Source organism: Eublepharis macularius, chromosome 1 (genome assembly GCF_028583425.1).
Source record: "Eublepharis macularius isolate TG4126 chromosome 1, MPM_Emac_v1.0, whole genome shotgun sequence".
Classification (NCBI taxonomy): Eukaryota; Metazoa; Chordata; class Lepidosauria; order Squamata; family Eublepharidae; genus Eublepharis; species Eublepharis macularius.
The window spans coordinates 65,031,190-65,055,140 of NC_072790.1; the positions used below are offsets into that span (position 1 = coordinate 65,031,190).

Sequence of the window (23,951 nt, forward strand, 5' to 3'; positions counted from 1 at the left end):
CATGTGGAACGCTGCTAGTGTCAGATATAGGGCTGCCAATAGGCCTGAAGTAAAATGTCCCTGTAACAAAGCTTTAATGCATGGAAATGGTCAGCTGAAGTTTTTTGTGGCATATTACACTCTGCCTTGGCATCCAAACAGGAGTGCTGTTTTTCTGAAGCATCCACGCAACATTGTCATCTGATGGTCCACTTTCTAGGTTTGTAGTTGGCTGATGATGTGAAAATTAAGTTCTTCCATTGCAGTTTGTGATACAATTTTTGTGCACAGGAAAATGCATGCTCTATCCCACAGTATTTACCTATACCCCATAAGCACTGTTACTGACAAACATGGTAAATCCACCGTTAGAACAATAAGTAATATGTCCTAACTCTCTGATGATTAAGTTGCTTTTTCTAAGGGAAATTGGTTAAAAATTCCTATGAAGTATCGTTACCTTAGTACTGCTGATGCATGTATGGAATAAGAAAAATCAATAAAGCTCCATTTAAGTAAAACTTCTGATTTAGTGGGTGTATTTTTTGTTTGGAAGTATCACTGTTGAGAAACCCAGAACAAAAAAATCTGGGAAGCAACTAGATGAAAAAAGAGTTTTGAAGTTACATCTTCCCTAGACTTTACTTGAGAGTAAACCTCACTGATGTCATGGAGTAAACATGAAGAGAATTTGGATGAATAACTTCAGGATCCAGCTGTGGAGTTGTTACATTTTACATCTCCGAAAGTAAGATGGGAAGACACTTCTTAGAGAAGACTTAAAAGTGTGGATTGCCGCCATTATTTCTAGCAGGGTTTCTATGCCTTTAACATGAGGGAAACAAGTACAATTATTTATTACATTTGGATTCCACTCTTTAGTCAGGGAACTGAGGGCAGGATGAGTGAAATTATTTACACTCAACAATCTTGTGAGGAAGATTACAGTGAGAGACAGCAATTTGCCCCATAAAAGCCATAGTTGAACATAATATGAATTCAGGTAAACTCCACTATAATATTCTAGCTGTCTTCTTATAGCATTATTCTGGTTTTATACTATAGCTGTAGGTGGAAAGGATGAAAGAAGAAGAAATTGGATGAGAAGGGCAGGAGGTTTAGCAGTTAAACTATTCACTGTGTCCCAAAACAATGACAAATAAAGATCTTCCCAAGCATTGGGTTTTTTCACTGGTAGCACCTTTGGAGCATCTTCCCCTTAAGGCTCACTTGGCACCTATCTTACTGCCCTTTATGATCCAGGCCAAAACAATTCTCTTTATGCAGGTTACCCTTTACCTGAGGGTTTTATTCTTTTAAAACTAGTTTTTATGGTCTGTAACCTATACACTCTTATTAATACACTTTAGGCTACAGACTGTTGTGTTATGGCTTGTTATGAATTGTGACCCACCCTGAGCCTGCTTGCGGGGAGGGAGGGCTAAAAATCCAATAAATAAATAAATAATATTTATTATTGCTAATTCTTTAATGATTTTTTGGTGTGTTCATTTTGTGAGCCATCTCGAAGAGCTCTAAAAGAAGCAGCATATAAATGTTCTAAATGGCAAGGAGCTAGTAAAGCTGCCTCACACATTGGAATGAAACTGCAGTAGCCATCACAAAGGAAGGTAACCATAACCCTTTGCTTCCAGGCAGGCAATATGAACAGTTTGTGGCCATTGGGTGTAAAGGTGTCTTTGTGTTTCTATGAATCAGTGTGTAAGGGTGCTGCCTGGTAACCTCGTGTATCAGGAGCCAAACCTAGCTGACACAAAAGGAAAGATAAAAGCTTTTCATGCAGTTCTCAGACTCATAAAACTGCGCAGATGTATTTCAAAGTTAAACATTGCAATACTGAAAAATGAATGTCCTTAGTCATATTTTCTAGGAAGCATATCCCTCTGAAATCCAGCGGATTCACTTTCTAGAAGGCTTAATTAATATTGCAGCCTTTGAGCAAAATGAAACAGAAGTCCAATCCAGTGTCCTAGTTATGCTCCTGTTTTAATGAGACTTATTTCTGAGTAGATGTGTTTAAGAGTTGGCAATAAATATGTTAACTGTCTTACTATTTTCAGTTGAGAGAAGGAAAATATATTGCAAAAATGTTAACCAAGCTCATCCACAAACTGAATTGACAATAATTCTCATTAAACTTAACAGGACTTTTGAAGGCCAACCTAGACATGCTATTATTTATTTATTTAATTTAATACCCTGCCTTTCTCCCCAATGGGGGCCCAAAGTATCATATAAATATTTAAAAAGAAATCATGCAGGGCCCTAGTTGATTCAGGATGGAGGGGTATTAAACTTAAATCCTACAGTGTTTTCATGTCCAAAATACTCACTGGGAACATTTGACCCACAGGTGAAAACATGCAAGTACATAGAATCTTTGAGTTGGATCCTGTGAAAAATATATTTCTGTGCACAGAAACTTCAGACGGGATTAGAGATGGGCATGAACCAGGAAAATGGTGGTTCGTTGCAGTTTGTGGTTTGTTGCATTTCACGAACCATGAACTGCCATGAACTTGCCCAGTTCCCGAACCGATTTGTTTGGTTTGTACATACGTTACTGCAGAAAGCCTATCCCCCGAATTGCCTAGGTAACAGATTGATCGGCGCCAGGCTGTCTGCAGTGACAAAGTGAAAAATGAACCGCTCTAAAAATCATAGCGGTTCATCACGGTTTGTCAGAAATGAGTTCCGACAAACTGCTGGTTTGCGTTCATGACAAACTTTGGTTCGTTTTTCGGTTCATGCCCATCTCTAGATGGGATCCAACCCTTTATGTTTCTTCACACAGTGCAAATAACAGTTCTGAGGGCTGAGGCAGGGATCATATTATGAAAATAATGATAGCGGATTTTTTTAAAAAATCCCCTGCACTGAGGCCACAATCTGAATTTGAGGCTAGCATGGCTGCAATGTAAAGCTTAAGAAATAGCAGCTATAATAGTACTTTTGCTTGCTGAGCATAGGATTGACCTATGCTTTGACCTATGCTAATCTGGATTAATTCAAAATATGAGATAAACCAAGAGATCTGGTGTGGAGTAGCAGTTAAGAGTATCAGACTAAGATCTGGAAGAGCCAGGTTCAAATGCCCCACACTGCCAAGGAAGCTTGCTGGGGACTGTAGGGCAATTACACTCTTTCAATCCAACCTACCTCACAGGGTTGTTGCTGTGAAGATAGAAAGGAGGAGAGAATGATGTTACCCACTTTGGGACACTATTGGGGAGAAAGACATATAAATATAAATTAAATAAATAAGGTATAAATTAAATAAATACATTTTAAAAGTAGCAGAGGATCCATTTATGGAACTTCTGAGTCACATTTAGTTTGTTGCTGAGATAGGATTAGGAAGTAAAACTTTACTTTTAAAATGCACTAACTGGGAAAATCAGCTTGTCTTGTGGAATAAGCATGACCTATACTCTTAACAGCCCTATTTTATGCAGAGCTATGCAGAGCTATGCATTGGATGGAGCTGTAAGCGTATATTTTCTTGTTGAACTGTGCTAATCTGTATTAGTTCATAACAACAACAACAACAACATTCAATTTATATACCGCCCTTCAGGACAACTTAACGCCCACTCAGAACAGTTTACAAAGTATGTCATTAATATTCCCACAACAACAATCCCCCTGTGAAATGGGTGGGGCTGAGAGAGCTCTGGAAGAACTGTGACTGACCCAAGGCCACCCAGCTGGCTTCAAGTGAAGGAATCAAACCTCGTTCTCCAGATTAGAGCCCTGCCATTCTTAACCACTACGCCAAACTGGCTCTCTATGTACCAAAAAGGGAAAAAAGTATTATTTAACTGTCCTGAATTTGTGTACAAAAAGGTGAGCAGTGGCTCTGGGGTAACAAGCTATGCTGAGTGGTCTTGAATATGTCTTTTTATTACTATAGGACCTATTCTTTATTGATTTATCTCTTGAGTGGTCTCAGAATTTAAACACTTCAGGATTTATCTACAGCTTCCGTTGCTAAATTCAGGCAGTTACAGCAGGATCAGAGTTTCCTATTAAAGAAAGTGTTAGTGTTTGGTTGCCATGGTAAGGAAAGGAAAATTTGAAAATATAAATTGTGTAATACCACAGAAATGTCTGAAGTGTGGTAATATAGAAGCTTCAGAAAAGCATAATTTGTGTCTTGAAAGGATATTAACAGATAGATTCAATGACTTGGAGAATGTTTGAGATGTGTAGCCCAATTGTTCCCATCCATTTACTAGAATGATTAAGAGTAGAACTAAATACTATGAAACAAAATAGCGCTCCCTTTTCCTGTGTCCGTCTCCTAACACAAATGCATGGGTGGAGATTTGCAAGGGAAAACAGTGGCAAGGAGGAGGGTGCTTAGTCCCTCCCCTGTTTTTCCCCATAGCCCATCCCCCACAGTTCCCCCCCTTGTTTTCCTTCAGAAAGCACTTGAAAATAAAAACATTTGGGAAGAAAAAGGTTAGGAAAAGAGGGGTTCTGAGGCTGGAGAGCATTGCCATAGGAAGGATTACGCATCCCACTCCCCAGTCCTCTTCAAATAATAATAATAATAATAACATTCAATTTATATACCGCCCTTCAGGACAACTTAATGCCCACTCAAAGCGGTTTACAAAGTGTTATTATTACCCCACAACAATCACCCTGTGAGGTGGGTGGGGCTGAGAGAGCTCCAGAGAACTGTGACTCGCCCAAGGTCACCCAGCTGGCTTCGTGGAAGAGTAGGGAATCAAACCCGGCTCTCCAGATTAGAGTCCTGTGCTCTTAACCACTACACCAAACTGGCTTTCCTAGTCCCCTCTACCCTAAAAAGTAAATGTGGGGATGGGAATGAACATTTGCTCAGGTAATGTGTGGTTCCACCCTTATTCCTGAGTAAACCTGGACAGTGGCTTCTGCTTCAGCGTCCCATGGAGTGCCTCTCAAAAGCCTTAGTACTGGTGGAGATCTGGCATGCTTGGTCAGTGCTGCAGATCAGAGAGGCCCCTGGAAAGGCGCACCATCAGCTGCCACAGTTGTTTCTAGTCTGCTTTGCCGATGCTCCAAGCTCTGTGCTGACTTTAACAACAGGAGTTGGTGTGGGAGGGCAACATTTTTTCCAGACATACACACAAAATAATTTTTGTTAACAGTAGAAGGACTAGCTATTGTAAAGAACTTGGCCTCTGATCACTGTGGCTTAGTCTATCCTAAATGATAGAAGCAATAGTAATGTGTCTCAAGAACTAGAGATATCCCTTTTTAATGGACCTTAAAGGCTGTGGTCAAGCAGCCACTGGGGATTGGTGGAGGTGAGCTTACCCCCTCCCAACTGAGGTGTGTCTGGCAGCACAGTTTTGATGCCCAAAGAGACAGAACCATAAGTGACAAAAGGCACAGATTGGACACTTGTCTGCTTCCCTCAAGTTTTGATGGGAAATGTAGGCAGCTTGGCGGAATGTTGGACAAGTGACAGTTGAAAAGTCCATTGGACAGCAGTCAGAGAGCGAAACTGCGAGACCAGGATGCCTACATTTCCCATCAAAACTTGAGGGAAGCAGACAAGTGTCCAATCTGTGCCTTTTGTCACTTGTGGTTCTGCTCTCTAGAGAAGTGGTCAGGCAGTGCTGTGACTTGGCTTAAACCCTTGGGAGTGCAGGATCTCTATCTGGAGACCTGCTGCTTTGTAGAAGTGCACTGCCTCTTAAATAGGGTTGCCAGGTCCAGGTTGGGAAATTCCTGGAGATTTTGGGAGTGGAGCCTGGAGAGGGTGAGTTTTGAGGAGGGGAGGGGCCTCAGAATGGTATAATGCCATATAGTCCACCCTCAAAAGCAGCCATTCTCTTCAGGGGAACTGATCTCTGTCATCTAGAGATCAGTTGTAATTCCAGGAGATCTCCAGCCACCCCCTGGAGGCTGGCAACCCTACTCTTAACCCACCCCCCCGCAGCCCTGTGTTCTCCTTGTATATTTGTAAATGAAGTAAGTACTACTAAAGTTCCAGAAGATTCCAGTGGTCTCTCCTTCAAAGGGAATCAAGCCCTTGAAACTTCTTAGACCGCAGATAAGAAGGGGCCACATGTAACAACAACTCTATACAATAGAGGTTAGCCCTAGTATAGCACTAAATCAGGGTTGCCAAATCTGGTTGGGAAATTCCTGGAGATTTGGGGGTGAAGCCAAAGGAGTGGAGAGTGTGGGGAGGGTGAGAGCTCAGCAGGGATGACTCCACCCTCTCAAACTGCCATTTTCTCCAAGGGACCTGATTTCTGTAGTCTGATCCTTTGTCATTCCGAGAGAACTCCAGCTCCCACCTGGAGGTTAATCAAGAGGTACCCTAAGGAGACAGACAGACCATACTACAAAAGGGGACAATGCACCAAGGAGAACAATCTCAATACCATACACATATATGCATAATTTTTTTGTATTTTGGGTTTTTTTAAAAAAATAAATATAGTGCTCCTGTTCTATAAATAATCAAATAAATTCACAAGGTTGTCACTTTCTGTAATACAGCTAACCCGGAGGTTGGCAAAGCTACATTAAATACAGTTAAACCATTTTTAAAACTTTTTTGTCATCAGGAAGTACTCCAATTTTTAAAAAATGCTACTTCTATTCATTTAATCACCAATAAAAATTTGCTTTATATTCCCTTTGTATGCTGTATATATGTAAGCATTGTTATGTTTTTAAAATTACACATATTTCACTAGTCTTATTAAGGGGGCGTTAGTGTTGCCCTGGTTAAGCACAAATGCCATTACTTTTAACAGTAACAATTAATAGTAATAAGCACTGGAGAGCGTGTCTGTAACCCATGACTCATGTTCATGACTGAATATGGGAAGGGAATTCCAAAGTGAATAGGGCTTACTTAAAATTTTAGCAGCAGTAATTAACTTCTACATCTCCAGTCTAATTATTTCTGTTGGGAGAGAGATGATTTTTCCTGCATGCTCCAAAGTAATCTCAATTTACGTTATGTGTCTGTTCTTAAAATATCATTTCAAGTAGCGAGCAGAACTGTAATTTGCAAATTGCTAGATCTTCATGGGGGCTTTCCAGTTGCTGCAGCAGAAGGAACTGGCACACAACCCCACGAGTCTGTGATCACTGGGAGAGGGGAAAGTTAGGTAAGGGAAAACTGGGCCACTTAAAGTAAGATGTGTTGAAGAGGATTTAAATGCAGGTTTAAATTTTAAACAATCTACACTGTCACCTGTGATTTGAAAACAAATGTATATTATAATAGATGGCATTCTGTATTAAACAAGCTTGTGATTACATTAAGAACATATCCTAAATTTATAATGCAAGCCTTCCTTTCAAATGGAGTAAAACACATTAATGTTTTCTTAAAGACCGTCTGTCATGAATCCTCTATTTCTGATTCCCAGCGATTCAAGAAGGAATATTCTTTCTTGCTGCATCTTTCCCCTGCAATATCATATAATCTCAAAGATTTGTAGGCCTCTTGTTAATATCTTGGGGACAATAGCCCAGATTACATGTGTTTATGCATTAGGAACACCCCCTGAGTTTGTGACACCCTCTTCCCCTCTTGCAGAGGTCCCATTAGCCATTTCCTGATTTTTGCTAAGCATCATTCACTGTGATATTGGAACTGACAACCCATAGTTCCAAGTAATCTCTTCCATTTCTATCCTGCTCTTCCTACAGGAAGCTCAGGATGGTATATTTAGCTCTCTCTTTTTCCCTTTAGACCTTGCAACAATCACGTGAAGTAGTTTAGAGTTGTGATTGGCCCAAGGTCACCTAGGGAGTTTTGTGGCAACAGGGACTTGAACTGGGGTTTTCCAGGTTAGAAAGGCACTCTGACCATTATATACTCTGTCTTTTAAGGTTATCATCATTCACAGAATCACGAGTTTCAAACCGTGCTTAGAGGCAAGGTTTTACTTCTGATGTGTGGTTTACCTCAGGGCCAATGGGGTCCTGCCTCCTTGCATGCATCCTTAGCTGGTTGTCATTTGAACAGCTCCCAGAAACAGGTTGCTTATTCCTTGCCTCAGTTTCCCTTAAAGCCACCTCTCTCTCCATATTGTCTTGTCTTATAATCACAAAAGACAACCATGTGGTTCACCATGGAAGGGGAAACTCAAGGAACAGTGATTCAATAGAGTAGAAAAATGGGTTTATTGAAGAGATATCATAATCACATGGAAATGATACACAAAAAAAACCCAGGTAGTTTAAAATCTTACTAAATGGCCCAGCAGGAAGGACATTACGATAACTTATGCAAAATGACACCAAAAGTTAGCCTGGTTTATTTGGAATGAATTCACAGAGAGAAGAGTACCTCTTTGAAATAGGGATTGTGGAGGGAAGGCATTTAGATATGGAAGTGGAGATGAAAGGGAGTAATCAACGATAATGTCCAGAGTTGCAAGGCTGTAAGTTTAACTTAAAGCATAAAATCTACATTTTTATTTTATTTATTTTATTTATTATTTATTTCACTGAGACTCAAGGCAGATTACATAGTGTGGCTCAATATGATCAATGCCTAGGGCATTCAATAAACAATACAGTACGATAAGAACTGCAGAAATTTGAAAACAAGCAGAAATCTGATACAGCACTGAAAAAATGCTGAAATAAAACAAGCAATTTGATACGACATATTAAACAATGTGAAAACTATCCAGTAGGAGCATACTTGCGGCAACAGAAGGTAGCCAGTAGTATACTATACAGTCCCTATCTTTTTACGGAAGTTTCTCTCTGAACTGTTTCCTACAGTACAGCCCTATTACCTGTGTAATAGGTAATGTTGGTAATGATGCATAAAGAATTCAAGCATAATTGGTTGGTTCCTCACCAGCATTTCTGCAGGCAGAAGGACTTCTGCTTGCAGAGTTCAGTTTTCCTGCCTCCCCCCTCCCCTAGGAGCCGGATATTCCTCTCAGAAGCCTGTTTCTGGGCTCTCCTCTCCCCAGAAACTGGATTTCAAGGTACATTTTTGTGCCTGCAGAAAAATGCTAGATGGGCTCCAATTCAATGTTTACTCAACCAGCAGCTCATCCTCCAAGAAATAAAAACAACTGTTCGTGGCAAGAAAGAAGAGCATTGCTTGTCCTGTGGAAAAATTGCTGCCAAGGCACCTTGCTCTACCAAAAGGATGTGGAATTTACCCACATGGTCGAAGTCCATTGAAGTCAATTGCTTAGAAGGGTTAACTTTGCTAACTGTATTGACAGAAGCATAACTTGGTTATGCATAGTTAAGTACAAGACTTTTGCCTCCATTTGAATTACTGAGATATATTCCCAGTGTTTGCCCTACACCCAGCGTTAATTGGAGTCAGTCGCTATAAAAATGCGGATTTCTTGCCAGTTTTTATTTTCCTATTAAGTTCCTCTCCCCCCTCATATGGTAACATTCAAACGAGAAGCCGAAATGAATGTTGTGTGTGATACTATTTTCCCCTCTCTCTATGGCGAGAATGCATCGAATCACGGCTAGAAAAAGAGAACCTCGTCCAGTCCGTTGCTGTCACCTCATTCTCCAGTACATTTTAAATACTGTATTAGTTTCTTTCTCTTTGCTTCTGTTCCCCTCTCTCCCTCCCTCCCATTGATTGAAAAAACCAAAGCCAATCCCCGCGATTAGGAGAAAAGCGGGACGTTCCCATGGCAACGCCAGAAGCCGGCAACGGAAGTCGGAACGGAAGCCATTGCGAACTGTCAGAGTAAAGTGGGCAGAGCCGGAAATGACGAACGATCCTGGTTGGGGAGGAGGAGGGCGCGGTATTTTGCGCGCGAAATTGGGTTTGGCGGCGTAGGCTGTGGTACGAGGGCTGCGTGGTGCAAGGGTTGAAAGAGCAGCGATTCCCAGGTAGGAGAGCGCTTTTCTCCTTGGCAGAGCCCCCCCCCTTAATCGGAAAGGGGGTGGCGTCTCTCTCCCCCGTCTAGTGATCCTGGCCTGGGTTCTACAAGCAGTGGTAGGAAGAGGAGGTAGACTCCCGAGGAGGAGAAGTAGACTGTACCAGTTCACGTTACAGACAAGGGACGGCATTTTTCACCTCTCGCTTTATGTTAGAAAATGCTTCACAAAAATCTGCATTTACAAAAATATGTATGGAAGCATTGATAAATGTGATAACTCGTGAAGCTACCTTATTATACAAGACTTGTTCACGTGTTACAGTGAGTGCGTATATATATGCATGTGTTGCGTGCATCTGTTTTTAAGGAAAAGCAATGGTTGGTTTGCTTTGAAAATAAAACTAGAGACCAGCCCCTGGATAAATGTGGGGTTTAAATCACAGGTTTAGTTGTACAGGCATTGAATGTATCATGGAAATTGCTTAATACACACATAAAGAAAAAAGTGAGCACAGATTTTCTGTACGTTCCCTATAACATATTTACACAGCAACTGAATCACAATTTAGTCTGACATTGTCAGTGTTTCCTGACTGGCAGTGGCTCTTCAGAGATTGTTACATCTCCTGCTGCCTAATCTCTTCCCTAAGGGGTGCCAGTTGCTCTTGTTTCTCCAAATTGCCAACCTTGAGGCAGTAGTGAAGGGCTGATGGGCTCGTGCTGGGGCAATGACTGTTTTTTCTGGTATTTCACTTGGGAAGGGATTTGGCTCCCGTCCTGTAATACTGGTTGCTGAATGTCACTTGACTCTTCAAGCTCACTAACAGTTTCTAATTGAATGTGAATGCTTTATAGAATATATAGGCCTTGAACAATACTTCTGCCTTCAGCAGATAGAGAAAAAGCAGCTCAGTAATATGTTAGGACATTACAATGAATGGATCTAAGGAGAATCAATGATTTATTGTAACAAGGCATGACAATTTTTGCCTCAATCATGGCAGCAATATGCTGACACGCCTTCTGTGAAGTGAGCTTGGAATAGTTGCAAGATAGGGAATGACCAGGTCCATACAATGTTTCACTTGGGTGTGTGTTTGCAACTTTTGTAATATAACTCTTACATTAAAACCTGAAATGGGTGTAATGTTATTAGGAGATCCCAGCCCTGTAAAAGAGACCTGTATTTTGAGTTGTATGTACTGCTAGATTTTAATGTAGGATTGGAAGCATGAATATTGATTTGACTAATGGTTGACTTCTACTTCAGTTGTGTGCTAATCCCATGCTATGACCCTGTAATGTATCTTTTATAGGCTTACCTGGAAAAAATGCAGTTCAGTGGTAGACGGAAATTGTTAAGACTTGCGGGTGACAGACGAGGAGAAGTATATCCTCACAGCCTTCAGTTCTACCTGCAACCTCCTACCGAAAATATCTCTCTAGCGGAATTTGAAAATTTTGCTGTTGATAGACTTAAATGTGAGTAATGCGGGAAGGTGGAAATGAAGGCTACTTTGTGCCGTGGCTCTGAATGATTTGTCCTATATTTTGATGCAATCCTGTTTTATTATTTTTTAATCCTGCGTTATTTTCACTGCAGAATCTATACTGAAGAGAATTATAGATATATTAACTCCCACATTTTTCATAAAATATCACTGTAACATGCTTTCTAGAGACTAGCTTCCAGTCATTCAGAATAATTTCAGACCTGTGTTGATGCTGACTTGTTTTTGCTCTTGTTATTTTGCAGTGCTTAAAGTTGTTGAGAATCTAGGTGTGAGTTATGTGAAGAATTCTCCAAATTATGTGCAAAAGCTGGAAGCAGAACTTCGAAAACTTAAATTTCCATATAGAGTAAGTGCAACCGAATAATAACCCTCTGAATGCAGATTTTTGTGAAGCTGAAATACCAACTGAATGAAAATGTTGTTCTGCTGATAGACAGCTTGTTGTCATAACGTACAAGATGTGTCTCTTAAGCTTATGCTTTGGACATGTCCAGTTATTCAGTCCTTTGGGGAGGCAGTCATTACTCATTTTAATTTTGTATTAGAATATTCATTTATTTTTATGAATTGTTATGTACTTTAAAACTTTTTGACTGACCAAGCAAACTCAAACCAAAGGTAAGGTAGTTTCCAGGTTAAGCCTCTGAGGAAGCAAATGTGAAACACAGGTTTCAACAGCCGGCCCCTAGTTGGGCATTGGGCACGTGGAATTCCTCCTGGGTCCTTGATACTCTGGTCCGCCTGCAAAACAAGCTTGATTATACAGCTTGATTACACAGAAAATACATCTTATGTTACTCAGTGGTACTTACCTGGAATTCACCTTACCTTCCGTTTGAGTTTGCTTGGTCAGGATTCTGCATGATGCACTTTAAGGAATTTATCCACACAGAAGGAAAAGAAATTGACCTTTGGGTTTTATGGACTTATTATCATCACCAAACATCTGATGAATTTTGTAAATAGCTTATGTATGCATACTGTTTGGAATGATACCAGATTTATGCAACATAGGAATCATTATCATTGTTTATTGTTGTATGCACTATGTCACTTTATATATAGGCTGCTTTGATTATTCATAAACCTATTTTGCATATTATGTATTGTCTTTGTGTGGGGGAATTGGTTACTACCGTTTACTTTGGCTGTGGTTTATCCATCTGCCGTTTCCTAGTAGTAGTAGTAGTAGTAGTAGTAGTAGTTTATTTTCCACAGTCAGTGACCAGCAATTTACAAAAACACCAATAAAAGGTACCACAGAAGAAAATAAAACATCAATAAAACCATTCACAATACCTAGGTAAACTCATTCATGATACAATAGTATAAACTTTAAAATTCTCAGTGGTACAATAAAATCATTCACTTAGACACCAAGGATTTTCTGATCCTTGAAGCAATCCAACCAAATCTGGCCACCTGAAATGTGATCTTAGGACGTCTATCTGAAAAGAAGCCCCTCAGAGTGCATATCCTTTGGCTACGGGTAAGGGGCAAAGTTGAAAAAAGAGGAAGAGATTTGCGAAGATTGTTATACACCTTGCAATCAAATATAATGTGTGCCGTTTCCAAGACTTATACTACAGCATTGGAAAGAAAAGCCCACTTCCCATAACTCATTGGATTGAGGACCTTACAAACTTAATGTTTGAACTATTGCTTATGGACTTATTTTTAGATATTTGGAGACCTTTATCAAAGCTTCTGTATAGATTTGCTAGCATTGGATTTTTGGTGAGGTTTTTTTTTGCACAAATAAATAAGAATTTAATTTTTTAAAAGCTGGTTTATGGAGGCTGCCTCCATTCTGTGAAATTAGAGATTCCTTGTAGATCAAGAAATGGATGCTTGTTGATAGTTTCTTTTAACCTTTTCATGCTGGGCTCCAATTGATGTGCTCAGAGGCTTTACCATGTATTTTGGGTGATGCAGTTAGCCTGTGCTATGGCATGGAGGATTCCAACCCCTACCCCTGTGGGTCCCTATACATTGGTACATCATTAAATGCATGTGTTTTTGTTTTTAGGCATTGATTGAGGATGATTATGATGCAAGAAGAAAAGATCACATTTCTCATTTCATACTGCGTCTTGCCTACTGCCAATCGTATGTATCCTTTTCTAGTTAGTATTTAAAGAGACATGCATGGGTTTTAATGTTTGTATGCGTGTGTGTTTCGTCAAAACCTGGTTAAGGAAACTTGAACAAGCAAAAGTTATGCAGTCAGTCTTCCTTCAGAAAGTTCTGGGTTATAAAGTTGACTTTATGAATCTGAGGACTATAAGAGCAGAAGATGCAAGCTGACAAATAGCTCTAAATCATGTGTGGAGAAATATGTGGAGTGTTTCCCTTTGACCACTCTTTACTATTTTAAATGTAGTTGTTCTCTGTACCATATAGACCTCTGTCATTTGAACACACTATTTAAAACAGACACCATGGAAAACGAGCTAGTCAGTTGCTAAATCACTATTCCCCTGGGAGTGTACAAGTGCGCTAAGCCATCCCTATGGTAACCAGTCACTGGGTAGTGGAAGACAGGCACTGGGCAGAGCCTTAGAAGGCAATGTGGGAAGGGAAGCTGGGAGTACTGGCCCTCTCGGCAGGTAACTTCTGAGATGACCAGTTGGTAGTATATTGAAGGAGAAGCAAGAGAGGAAACCCCTGTGAAGGCTGGGTGAGCTAGGAGAGTGGCACATTGTCCAATTGTGGCTCAGGGTGATTGCTGGGCACCTAGATGCCTTGAATGCTGAGTTGTCTGTGAGTCCATAGGGCTGTTCCGCCACACTATAGTTTTGCTGGTTGTACTTTTGGAAGCTTAGATCATGATTTGGATTCTAAAAGCTTGTTGTGTGTACTGTTTAAACTGTGTCATCCTTGTTTCTGGAAGATATAAATCTAAGCTGCAAAGTAAAGTATATAATTCTGCTAATGAAAAAAATTCATGTACATCCCTTTTAAGCAAAAACCACTACACAGTTTTGTACGTATGCACATTTGGAAACAATTAAAATTATCATAACTTAATCCTGACAAAATGAAGTGCTATTGGTGACCGAAAAGTCTGACCCAGGGCCTGAGATGTCTCCTGTTCTAGATGGGATTGCATGTATCCTAAAGGTGTAGGTTTATAGCTTGGAGGTGCTGCTGGACCTGGGTCTCTGATTGGATAAGTGGGTGGCAGCAGTGGCCAGGGGTGCCTTTCACCAACTTCAGCTGCTGAACCTGATGCAGCCCTTCCTGGGGGGTGGGGAAGTTATTGGAACTGTACTGCATGCCCTTGTAATATCTAGATTAGACTACTGCAGTGTGCTGTTTGTGTGGCTGCCCTTGAAGAGTGTCTGGAAGTGCAGTTGGTACAGAATACTGTGGCCAGAATGCTGACCAGGGTGAGTCATAAGGACCACATCGCTCCAGTCTTGTCTCACCTACCCTGGTTCCCAGGTGGTTTCTGGGGCCAGTTCAAAGTGCTGGTATTGATCTATACAGCTTGGGGCATATTTCAAGGCCTGCCTACTCCCACAGGAATCCACTTGACCACTCTGGTCATTTCCAGAGTACGTGCTTTGAATGCCACTTTTGGACATGTGCTAACCCAAGAAAGGGCTTTCTTGGTTATGGTGCCCAGACTCTGGAACTCCCTTTCCAGGGAGATTTGTCTCCCTGTGTTGTTATTTTCCTCCAGCAAATAAAGCCCTTTTTGTATGGCATTTCCTCAATAATTCTTATTGGCCCGCCTCCTTGTTAGTGTGTCTGTTTGTTTATGTGTTTTATTTGTTTTAAATATACATTTTAGTATTTTAAACATTATTTTAATTGATTGCTACCTTGGGCCTATGTTGGGCAGAAAGATGGCATACAAATGTTTTATATAAAATAAATAATAAATCACTCCTCTGTAGAGATGCACACAGACCTCATAAGAAGGCTGGCCTTCCCGAAAGCCAGGAGAGTGGCTGTTCTATTAAAAATCTTTCTGACATTGTGTTTTCTGAAATAGCGAGTTTGTAATAGTTTAATTCTTAGTAACTGCGCAATCTTTGGGATTTATTGCTGGGGTCTGTGCAAATGTAGATAATCTGAATTTTTAAAATAAACTACTATAAATATACTGCCTTCTGCTTGAGGAAGATTTCAAGTTTGATACATAAGGAATTATTCTTGAAGGAATGTGGTAGAGTGTTAAATAAAATTAAAACTGTTTCTCTTTTAGATTTTTAGTGGTTTAATAGTGCCACCAAGAGGAAAAAGATTGCATTGTCAGCCTTTGCTCTTATTCACAGAAGTTTTTCATTCAGGATTTTTTTTACTGCAGATAGTCATCATCTGTCCACTATGAGAAGACAGAATATTTGTCCATGTATGACTATTCAAGCTGTTTGTCTCATTTAATATATATGGATGTGCTTACCTTAAAGCTAAAGCTGAAGTTTTATTCACGTTCCCGTTTATTATACAATACTTGCGCAATTGAGGAAAACAAAGTCTTCTTTAAAATAATTTACAGCATTTGATATGTTATGTAGGGTTTTTTTCCAGTAAGTGAAATTGGTGAACCCTAAGGAATTGGGAGCAGAATAAGTTAATGGAAGGGGTATTAGTATTACATTTAAAACATAATAATTATCAGGAGCTTGAAAATAATACGGAAAACGGGCACTAATGGTTGGATCTGAGTGGGTGAAGTAAAAAAAGGTGTTTAAGGTGCATTGACATCTCAGTGCATCAAATTTGTTTTGGTGTCATGATCTGTTGTGAACTCAGCACTACGAGGACTGAACTAAGGGAGACAGAAGAGTTCCTAGTATCTCTCTTTTGACAGAGATATTTGGCATAGAGGACCCATTTCTCTTCCAAACTTCAGTGCTTTTAGAGTTCATAGGGTCATAGAGCTGGAAGACCCATCTCATTAACTCTAGGAATCATTTACGATGGAATGGAGGAGACTCCTTTGGATCAGCTACATAAAGCATCAGAGAGGTGAATGCCATTAAAAAAGAATACTCAAAATAATTTGTTTAAGGCAGAAACAAATTGAGTAACAAACATTGTTCCAAGAATAGAAACCTGTCCTTAGTTTATGCTTAGTTTTTCAAAGGACTGATATTTAGGTAACTATAACACTTGCTTCATTTGAAGGTGCCCTTCTGTTCACTGAGGAATGAATGCATAGACTTGTTCCATGAACAGAAGACTCCTTTGTGAACTGAACGATCCCTTCTGGATCCAACCACATGCCTTTAAAACCACATTTGCTTAGTTAACATGTTTCAACATGTGTTAAATGTTCTACTCTAGGGAAGATCTCAGACGGTGGTTTATCCAACAAGAAATGGACCTCTTCCGCTACAGATTCCATCAGTTAAATGACCAGTTGGTTGGAAAATTCCTTGAATATGTTAATTTGGCATATGATGCTGTAAGTATTTCCAATCTTTAAAAAAAAACCTAAGACCTTTAATGAAAATATATGGCAACAGAATGTGGATGAATGGTTTCAAGTATGTAATGGCCCCACCCAGGTGTAATTTCTGCTTGCTGATAAGTGGTTAAACTACAACAGAACATGTGAATAGAAATCCAATTTGGTCTCTAGCAATGCTACATGATGGGTCTTAAGCGTCCTCAAAGTGGCTGTCCCGGGTACCAAAAACAGCCAAGACAGAGCTAAGCCATGTAGAGACAAAGAAGTATACTACTGTCAGAACATATGTTCAAACATGTAACCAAATCTAGCCCCTGGCTTGGGTTTCTCTGTGAGTGTTGTCTCTTGAGCAAGTCTCTGGATTAGCAGAATATAAATTTTTTAAATAAATGTGGCCTGGGGTAGCAGAACACCAAATTGGACCAAAGCAAGTGGGAGCATTTTTCCTTTGAAGCAGGTTTTTATTTTTGTCTGTCGTCTTTTATACCTTAGTTATAAAATACATGCTAACAACTCTTTGACTTCATTCAAGATTTATCAATTGATTAGATACCTTACCTCACATGTGAATTGGGTTCTAAACTTCAGCGTTACAATGAGGAGCCTCTGGAGGATGGTGTATCTTGCCGTCCCCTTGGCTTTTACTAGTTTGCTGCATTGATAGGCAGCTAACATTTTAGATTTCTCTAGACATTGTTAAGATGCATATCTTGAATACTTCTTCCCGCATTACCAATTTGTTGATTGATAAAATTACAATGATTTTACTTTTATTGATCAACAGTAAATAAAGTTCATTATTTACTATAGTGAATATTTTTCAGTTTGCTGTTTGATCTGAGCTGCGTGGGAACAGATAATGCTGCTAAATGGCATTTGGGTCTGTTTCTGTTTCCTTAGTTCAGGTTAAACAGCTTCTGTTTGGACACTTCCCCAAATACTTACTTATGGTTAATTTCACATACAAAAGCTTGTTCTATCTGGTTTTCTTGTATGCTAGGCATTTGGTTTGATATTAAAGCTTATTGAGGCCCTGTACAGTTCTTTTTAAAAAACAATACATTGGAAGTGTAGATAATACTTACACTGGCCATTTTCCCAGTGAGTGACTGAACAAGAGAGATGCAGTTAGAGTTGAGCGCTGATAACCCTTGTGTGCCACTGTAAGAAGGAGCAGTTTGACTACATTTTCAGGCTTTGTATTAGTTCTGAAGAAAGAATATATGAAGGGGCTGGGTTAAAATGGTTTGAAGGTCAGTGTGGCTGACAAAGTTATTATAGTATGGTACGAGTGAATGGCAAAGGTTAACAAGATTTGTACGGAGGCTTCTCTTCAGCTACACTTTTGTTTCCTAAGAAAAGGTCAAAGCTCCATTAGCAGACAACCTGATGAACAATCTGTGAAAGGCTGCAGTTCAAAGCCTTTGACATAATACAATTTCTATCATCCCAAAGGAATGAAAAAAAAACCCCTAGTGCAGCTTTTCCTTTTGAACTTCACTATCCTTTTGTGTGAAGCTAGTAGACTTATCTTAAAATAATACATAGACTAGTTAAAGTTTGTTCTCGTTTATATGAAGCTTTTAAAAACTTGATATGATGTCTCTGCTAAAGGTTGGGGTAATGCTGCCAGCTTCCCTTTTGTATTGCTCTCCTTCCTTTACCTTTAATGTATTGATCATTCGGTTTCCAAATTTCAGATGAGATATATTAAATAAGGGAGCAGACTACTCTCTTTAGATATGAGTTTATTAAGTCCTGATGGACTTTCCTGCCTCTCCCCTCCCAGTTTAGCCCAATGATCTCCATGAAATGCTGTATCTGGAGGATAGATTACTTTATTACTTTATTTATTTATTTATTTATTTATTTATTTATTTATTTATTTATTTATTTATTGTGTGGTGGGTTTGATTCCCCACTCCTCTGCTTGAAGCCAACTAAGTGACCTTGGGTCAATCACAGCTCTTCCAGAGCTCTCTCAGCCTCACTCACCTCAAAGGGTGATTGTTATGGGGATAGTAATAACATACTTTGTAAATCACTCTGAGTGGGTGTTAAATTGTCCTGAAGGGCGGTATATAAATCGAATTATGTTATTATGTTATTTATAGTCCACTTTTGTCGATGAATCGTGAGGAATTGCTGTAGACACATCATTTTCAGGGAGGCTCCAGAGTCAGGACTAAGGACACGCTAGTTAAATCTGGACCTGCTGAAAAACCTTTATCCACCAAAAGAAGAGATGTTCTCTGACAAAAAAATTGGGTTCCGGACAATGTATTCGTTTCCTAATTTTTATTGGAATACAACAGTAAAAAAAAGTGACAAGTATGGTTGGGGATGGCAAGCAAGTTTGAGTTCCTTTGCATCCATCCGTGTTTCTCCTTTTATAGGCAAAAGAAACAGCTTTCAATAACATAGCTACATTACTTTGACTCCACTTGTTCCGCTAAAGAATGCAGTCCCAATTAGCTAGGGGGCTTTGGTTTTTAGGCAGACATCTAGACCTTGATTCGCACACATATCCAAGTCTCTGCCAAGAATATTATGCTTGTCACAGATCCGAGAAAATCTATTAGAGTTCACAGTGGAGAGTTCTGGTTGAGCCATGTCACAGAGTAACATGAGGGGCATATGCAATGGAACAAGGGGAGGGGAATCTTCAATGAAAATTGCCAGTTTAGGCTGGATCCAACTGACTGTCCTCACTCCCTTAACAGGGGCAAGATATATTCATTTCCACTACTGGGGCCTTTTCTGCATGCCCAAGATGATCAGATCAGCTTTAGGCTTCTTTAGTGTAGTGGTTAAGAGTGTGGGACTCTAATCTGGAGAACCGGGTTTGATTCTCCGCTCCTCCGCTTGAAGCCAGCTAGGTGACCTTGGGTCAGTCACAGCTTCCCAGAGCTCTCTCAGCCCCACCTACCTCACAGGGTGTTTTGTTGTGGGGATAATAACATACTTTCTAAATTGCTCTGAGTGGGTGCTGAGTTGTCTTGAAGAGTGGTATATAAATCGAATGTTATTATTATTTATTATTAATTCCACACTTGATGGAATCAAACCAAAGTGGTGTCTGGTTTTTATTTCTGCAGTTGGAAAAATGCTCCCTTTCTGCTGCGTCCTTTCTGGGGGAAGATGTCGCCAGTGGTTTCATCAGTGTGGGTTTTTTTTGTGCATGCATTACAACATTGTAACGTTTGGACAGTAGAAGGGGTTGTGATTAATCTCTGCCTCACTCTGTTTGAGCTCCAGATTTTTGTGTTGATTGGCTGAAGCATTCTGGAGGGAAAGTTTAAAATATTAAGCAGGATTTTAAAAACTTTTTTAAAAACACAACAATATTGTATCATTGAGATGTTTTCAAAAAGTGGGAAAAAACTGGATTAAAAATACATGAAACTCACAGAGATTCCTGCACATGACGATTACTGTTGAGGATAGTGTGCGTGCACAACACACAACAAACAATAATGACTTTTTTAAAAAGGATGAGGGCCCAAAGTGGTGGGGGAAGAATCAACTATTCAGGATGCAAGGGAATAAAGCAGAAAACAAAAGGCAGGGCCAGGACTTACATACACACAAAAATTCTACACTTCAAAAAAGCTGTAAAACAAAACATTGGGGTATGCGCAGAGAGAAAACCTGGGGAAAAATCAGTTCTGCAGCAGCTGCAACCTTTCACCATGCAGAACACAAAAGAGTATGGGAAGCAATTTGAAGACTGAACTTAGATATTTTGGCCATGTGCATAGAACTTAGGGGGTACATCAAAGCTGTATGGGGCCCGAACTGACAAAATGAGCCCAAAGAGGTGATAACGCTGAAGTAGGAAATATAAAAGGAACTCAGACAAAATATCAGTCATCATGAAGTATCATCAGGAGAAAATGTGAGTTCTTATTAATCTCACGGTCTCGGTGCTGCTACAACTGTGTTGGAGCTTGCATTAGCTGTGATCTTATTAGCATGTTTCTTTTACAAAGTAGTAGCAAGGTGGCCAGGTAATGGTGTTACAGATATATGTATGACCACAGTCCAGCATTCATGTAGGTATGCTTGGTATCAGTGACTTAAATATCTTCCCAAACCCAGTCAGGAATGCCAGGTTGATTAAAGGCAATTGGATTATCCCTTCTGTTAATCTGGTTTTATTCTTCAATAATGGCAAACACCACTTGCTGAGTACCAAGGTTCTGTCTGGCTTTGAATCAAGGAGTATCCCTTTGAGACTCTTCCTCCATGAAAGTTTCCCATTCATCACTATATTTTAGAGAAAGGAGAAGAGAACCATTAAAAGGAAGGCCAGCAATAAATACAACGTAGTTATCTACCCAGAGAGTTCTTAGAAGTCGTACATAGAAGAGAGGAGCCCTCTTTCTGAGGAACATACCTAAACTTCAGAGTTGGAAACCTGAAACTCTTGCAAATAACAATGCAATTTATTAATGAGAATTTTGTAATAACTATTAATGCCTTCCTTGATCTTTACCAGTTAATGGACTAAAGCTGGCAGCCCTAAAAAAGATGGACACATGAGTAGGGCTGAGTTATGTCCAAATGTTTTTTAAAAGGGCTTTGAAATGTGTTCCTGTGTTTTACGGACCTATCTAAATGTTGTGCAAGAGATCAGTGATCCAGGGGTCTTTTTTTGTTAGTTGGAAACTCTATGTGGCTGCTTTGATGCGGTGTGTTGTGTTTAACCGTTTCTACCTGTGCCTTTTCCGTGATTTATTTTCCCCTTCCAACCTGCCGTTATCTCGCATAGAACTAGGTATAAGTGGTGTTCCTCCTATAAATATCAGTTATTAAGCGGCTGTTTAGATCATGTAAAAATGATAAGAGGAAAGGGTTAAACATCTCCTAGCCCAATAAACCTATTTGTCATCTTCAAAGGAGCCACATGAGAGATCCTACTATAGATTTCTTCCATCAGTTCTGATTTGACCCCAATAAGAAATTTAGAACCAAGCTTAGATTATGTCTAAGTAATGGACCTGCTCTTTTTTAACATGTTGAAATGGTGAAACAAAGTAATTCAGTGTTCATGCGCTGTGCACTGTAACGGTTACCATCTACTTTTCTGTGTTCTGCCATTGTTACAAGTTCAGTTTTATTAAGGAACAGTCTTGGAAAGAAAGACTCTGTAGGTCAAATTTTTAAGTCAGATATGAAAGAAGAATCTTTTGGTAAAAGGATGACCCTTGAAGTGTTTGCTCTATCTGGCAACACAAGCTGTGAGCCTGGAGGGAATTATGGGTCAGGTGGTGATAGGGACAGCTTGGAAATCTGCTCCCAAACTCCCTCTCCAGGATTGTGTAAAATTTCAGGGATTTATGCAGGCTAATTTCTACCCTTCCTCCTTGCCTTTAACCCTCAGCTGTTAATGTATTTAGTGCTTCACCTGGCCATTATTCCGCCCTTTCTTTTTCTTTGTATGCTAAAGTCACATTCGTAGAGCGTACTCCCTATCTTTTCTGTGGGTGGCCTAATTTTCCTGCTGTCATGATTGGAATACCCTAACTGTGATGATTAAGAGAGGAAGAAACTAATCCATCTTTAGACATTTTAGATTTATGGATTAATTTCTCTTAGTTCCATCTGAAGTTCAGTAAAAGTAAATGAGTAATCAGTTTTGCTATTTGGATACTGGAAAAGGTTGGCTGTCCTTATGGGATGGACACATGTTCTGTGATCCTTTTCTGTGGACTAGTAGTTTATCTTCCCATATGTGGCTTAGAAACTTTCTGTAAGAACAAGAACATGTATCTGCTTTGCATACATGTGTCTCTTACTAATTTTCTGATAATCTGTTTTTGCCTGTTTGAGAGTTGTGCCTATCTTATCCACAGAGCAACTTTGTGAAGTTTGCTTCAAGAACTCCATGTTTATGTGTTGGTTTTGGCACATATGGTGTGTTTGGTGTTGGCTTCCACAAATTTGTAAAAACAAAGTAATAAATGTGATTGAAGAATAACTTGTTATTACTTCCATAAATGAAAAGCAATTTGAGACAGGATACACAAAATGCTAATTAAGGGTTTTAATTTGTTAATTGCTTCAGTTTGATTAGACCCAGATGCTGATTATCAACAGAATGCTCAATGGACCCTTCCAAGATAGTTTTTATTACTTACAATAAAACTGTATCAAGTTTGTAATGTGGCTTGTATGGCCATGATTCAGGAGCTTAATGTTTTGAATGAAATGTACTCATGATTCAGAGCAGTTTGCCCAAGAGTCTAGAAATGGTGAGAAGAATCCAATATAAATCTCTTACAGGGGTTCTGTTCTTGTACTTTTTCCCTAGAAGATTTGTGTTTTTTTCAAATTATGTATGTATGTATGTTCTGTGAAGTTGCAACAAACTTATGGTGAGCCCAGCAAGGAGGTTTTCAAGGCAAGTGAGAAGCACAGGTGGTTTGCCATTGTCTTCCTCTGCAGTCTTCCTGGTGGGTCCCCCATCCAAGTACCAACCCTGCTTAGCTTCTGAGGTCTGACAGTATTGGGCTATACTATGCCACCTTTCCGCTTTTTTCAAGTTAAATATTCTCAAAGGGAAAGGGGGGGATGTAGAATAAAACTGAACTATGCATTTTGCATCATACCTGCATACAATGCTGCTTTTTAAAAAGTTAGTGATTCTTTGGCAGCAGTGGATAGTTTTCCACATGGGTAGCCCAGATATCTACTCCACTGTGATGCCTGCTGGGTGTCCGAAGGTGGTTATTTTAACATAGTTGTCATTTCAACATCATGCGGTCATTGTAATGATAAAACCAGAAAGACGTAATCCAGGGGTTTCCAACCTTTTTGAGCCTGTAGGCACCTTTGGAATTCTAATGTGGGTGGTGGACACAGCCACAAAATAGCTGCTGCAGGAGGCAGGATCAACCACAAAACATCAGGGAGTGAGGTTATGCACAACTCTAATAGTTGCTCTTTGACATTTAAGGCAGAAGCTCTGTTTAACAGGATTTCTTAAAAAATAAACATATTGGTTAAAAAAATATTTTCTTGCATGCAAACAGCTTACCTTTAATCACACAGTGAAGATCCTAGTGCTATGATGGTAGCCACTGCCCAAGCAAGGTTTTCTTAAAAATCTGCACAGCCAATCAAATCTCCAGTGGCAGGTGGCAGGAAAGTTGTCAGTGGGTG

At 39.7% G+C, this 23,951-nt stretch overlaps 1 protein-coding gene across 1 annotated transcript in view; it reads left to right on the forward strand.

The window, feature by feature from the left end:
* The first annotated feature begins 9,800 nt into the window (after positions 1 to 9,800).
* Positions 9,801 to 23,951, forward strand: part of PRIM2 (DNA primase subunit 2) — a 102,721-nt gene continuing 88,570 nt past the window's right edge. Inside the window, exons 1-5 of the mRNA XM_054985219.1 lie at positions 9,801 to 9,852; positions 11,159 to 11,324; positions 11,599 to 11,702; positions 13,386 to 13,465; positions 16,658 to 16,778. Of these exons, the coding sequence (XP_054841194.1) occupies positions 11,174 to 11,324; positions 11,599 to 11,702; positions 13,386 to 13,465; positions 16,658 to 16,778 (456 nt within the window). The 5' untranslated portion in view covers positions 9,801 to 9,852; positions 11,159 to 11,173. The remainder of the gene's footprint in view (positions 9,853 to 11,158; positions 11,325 to 11,598; positions 11,703 to 13,385; positions 13,466 to 16,657; positions 16,779 to 23,951) is intronic.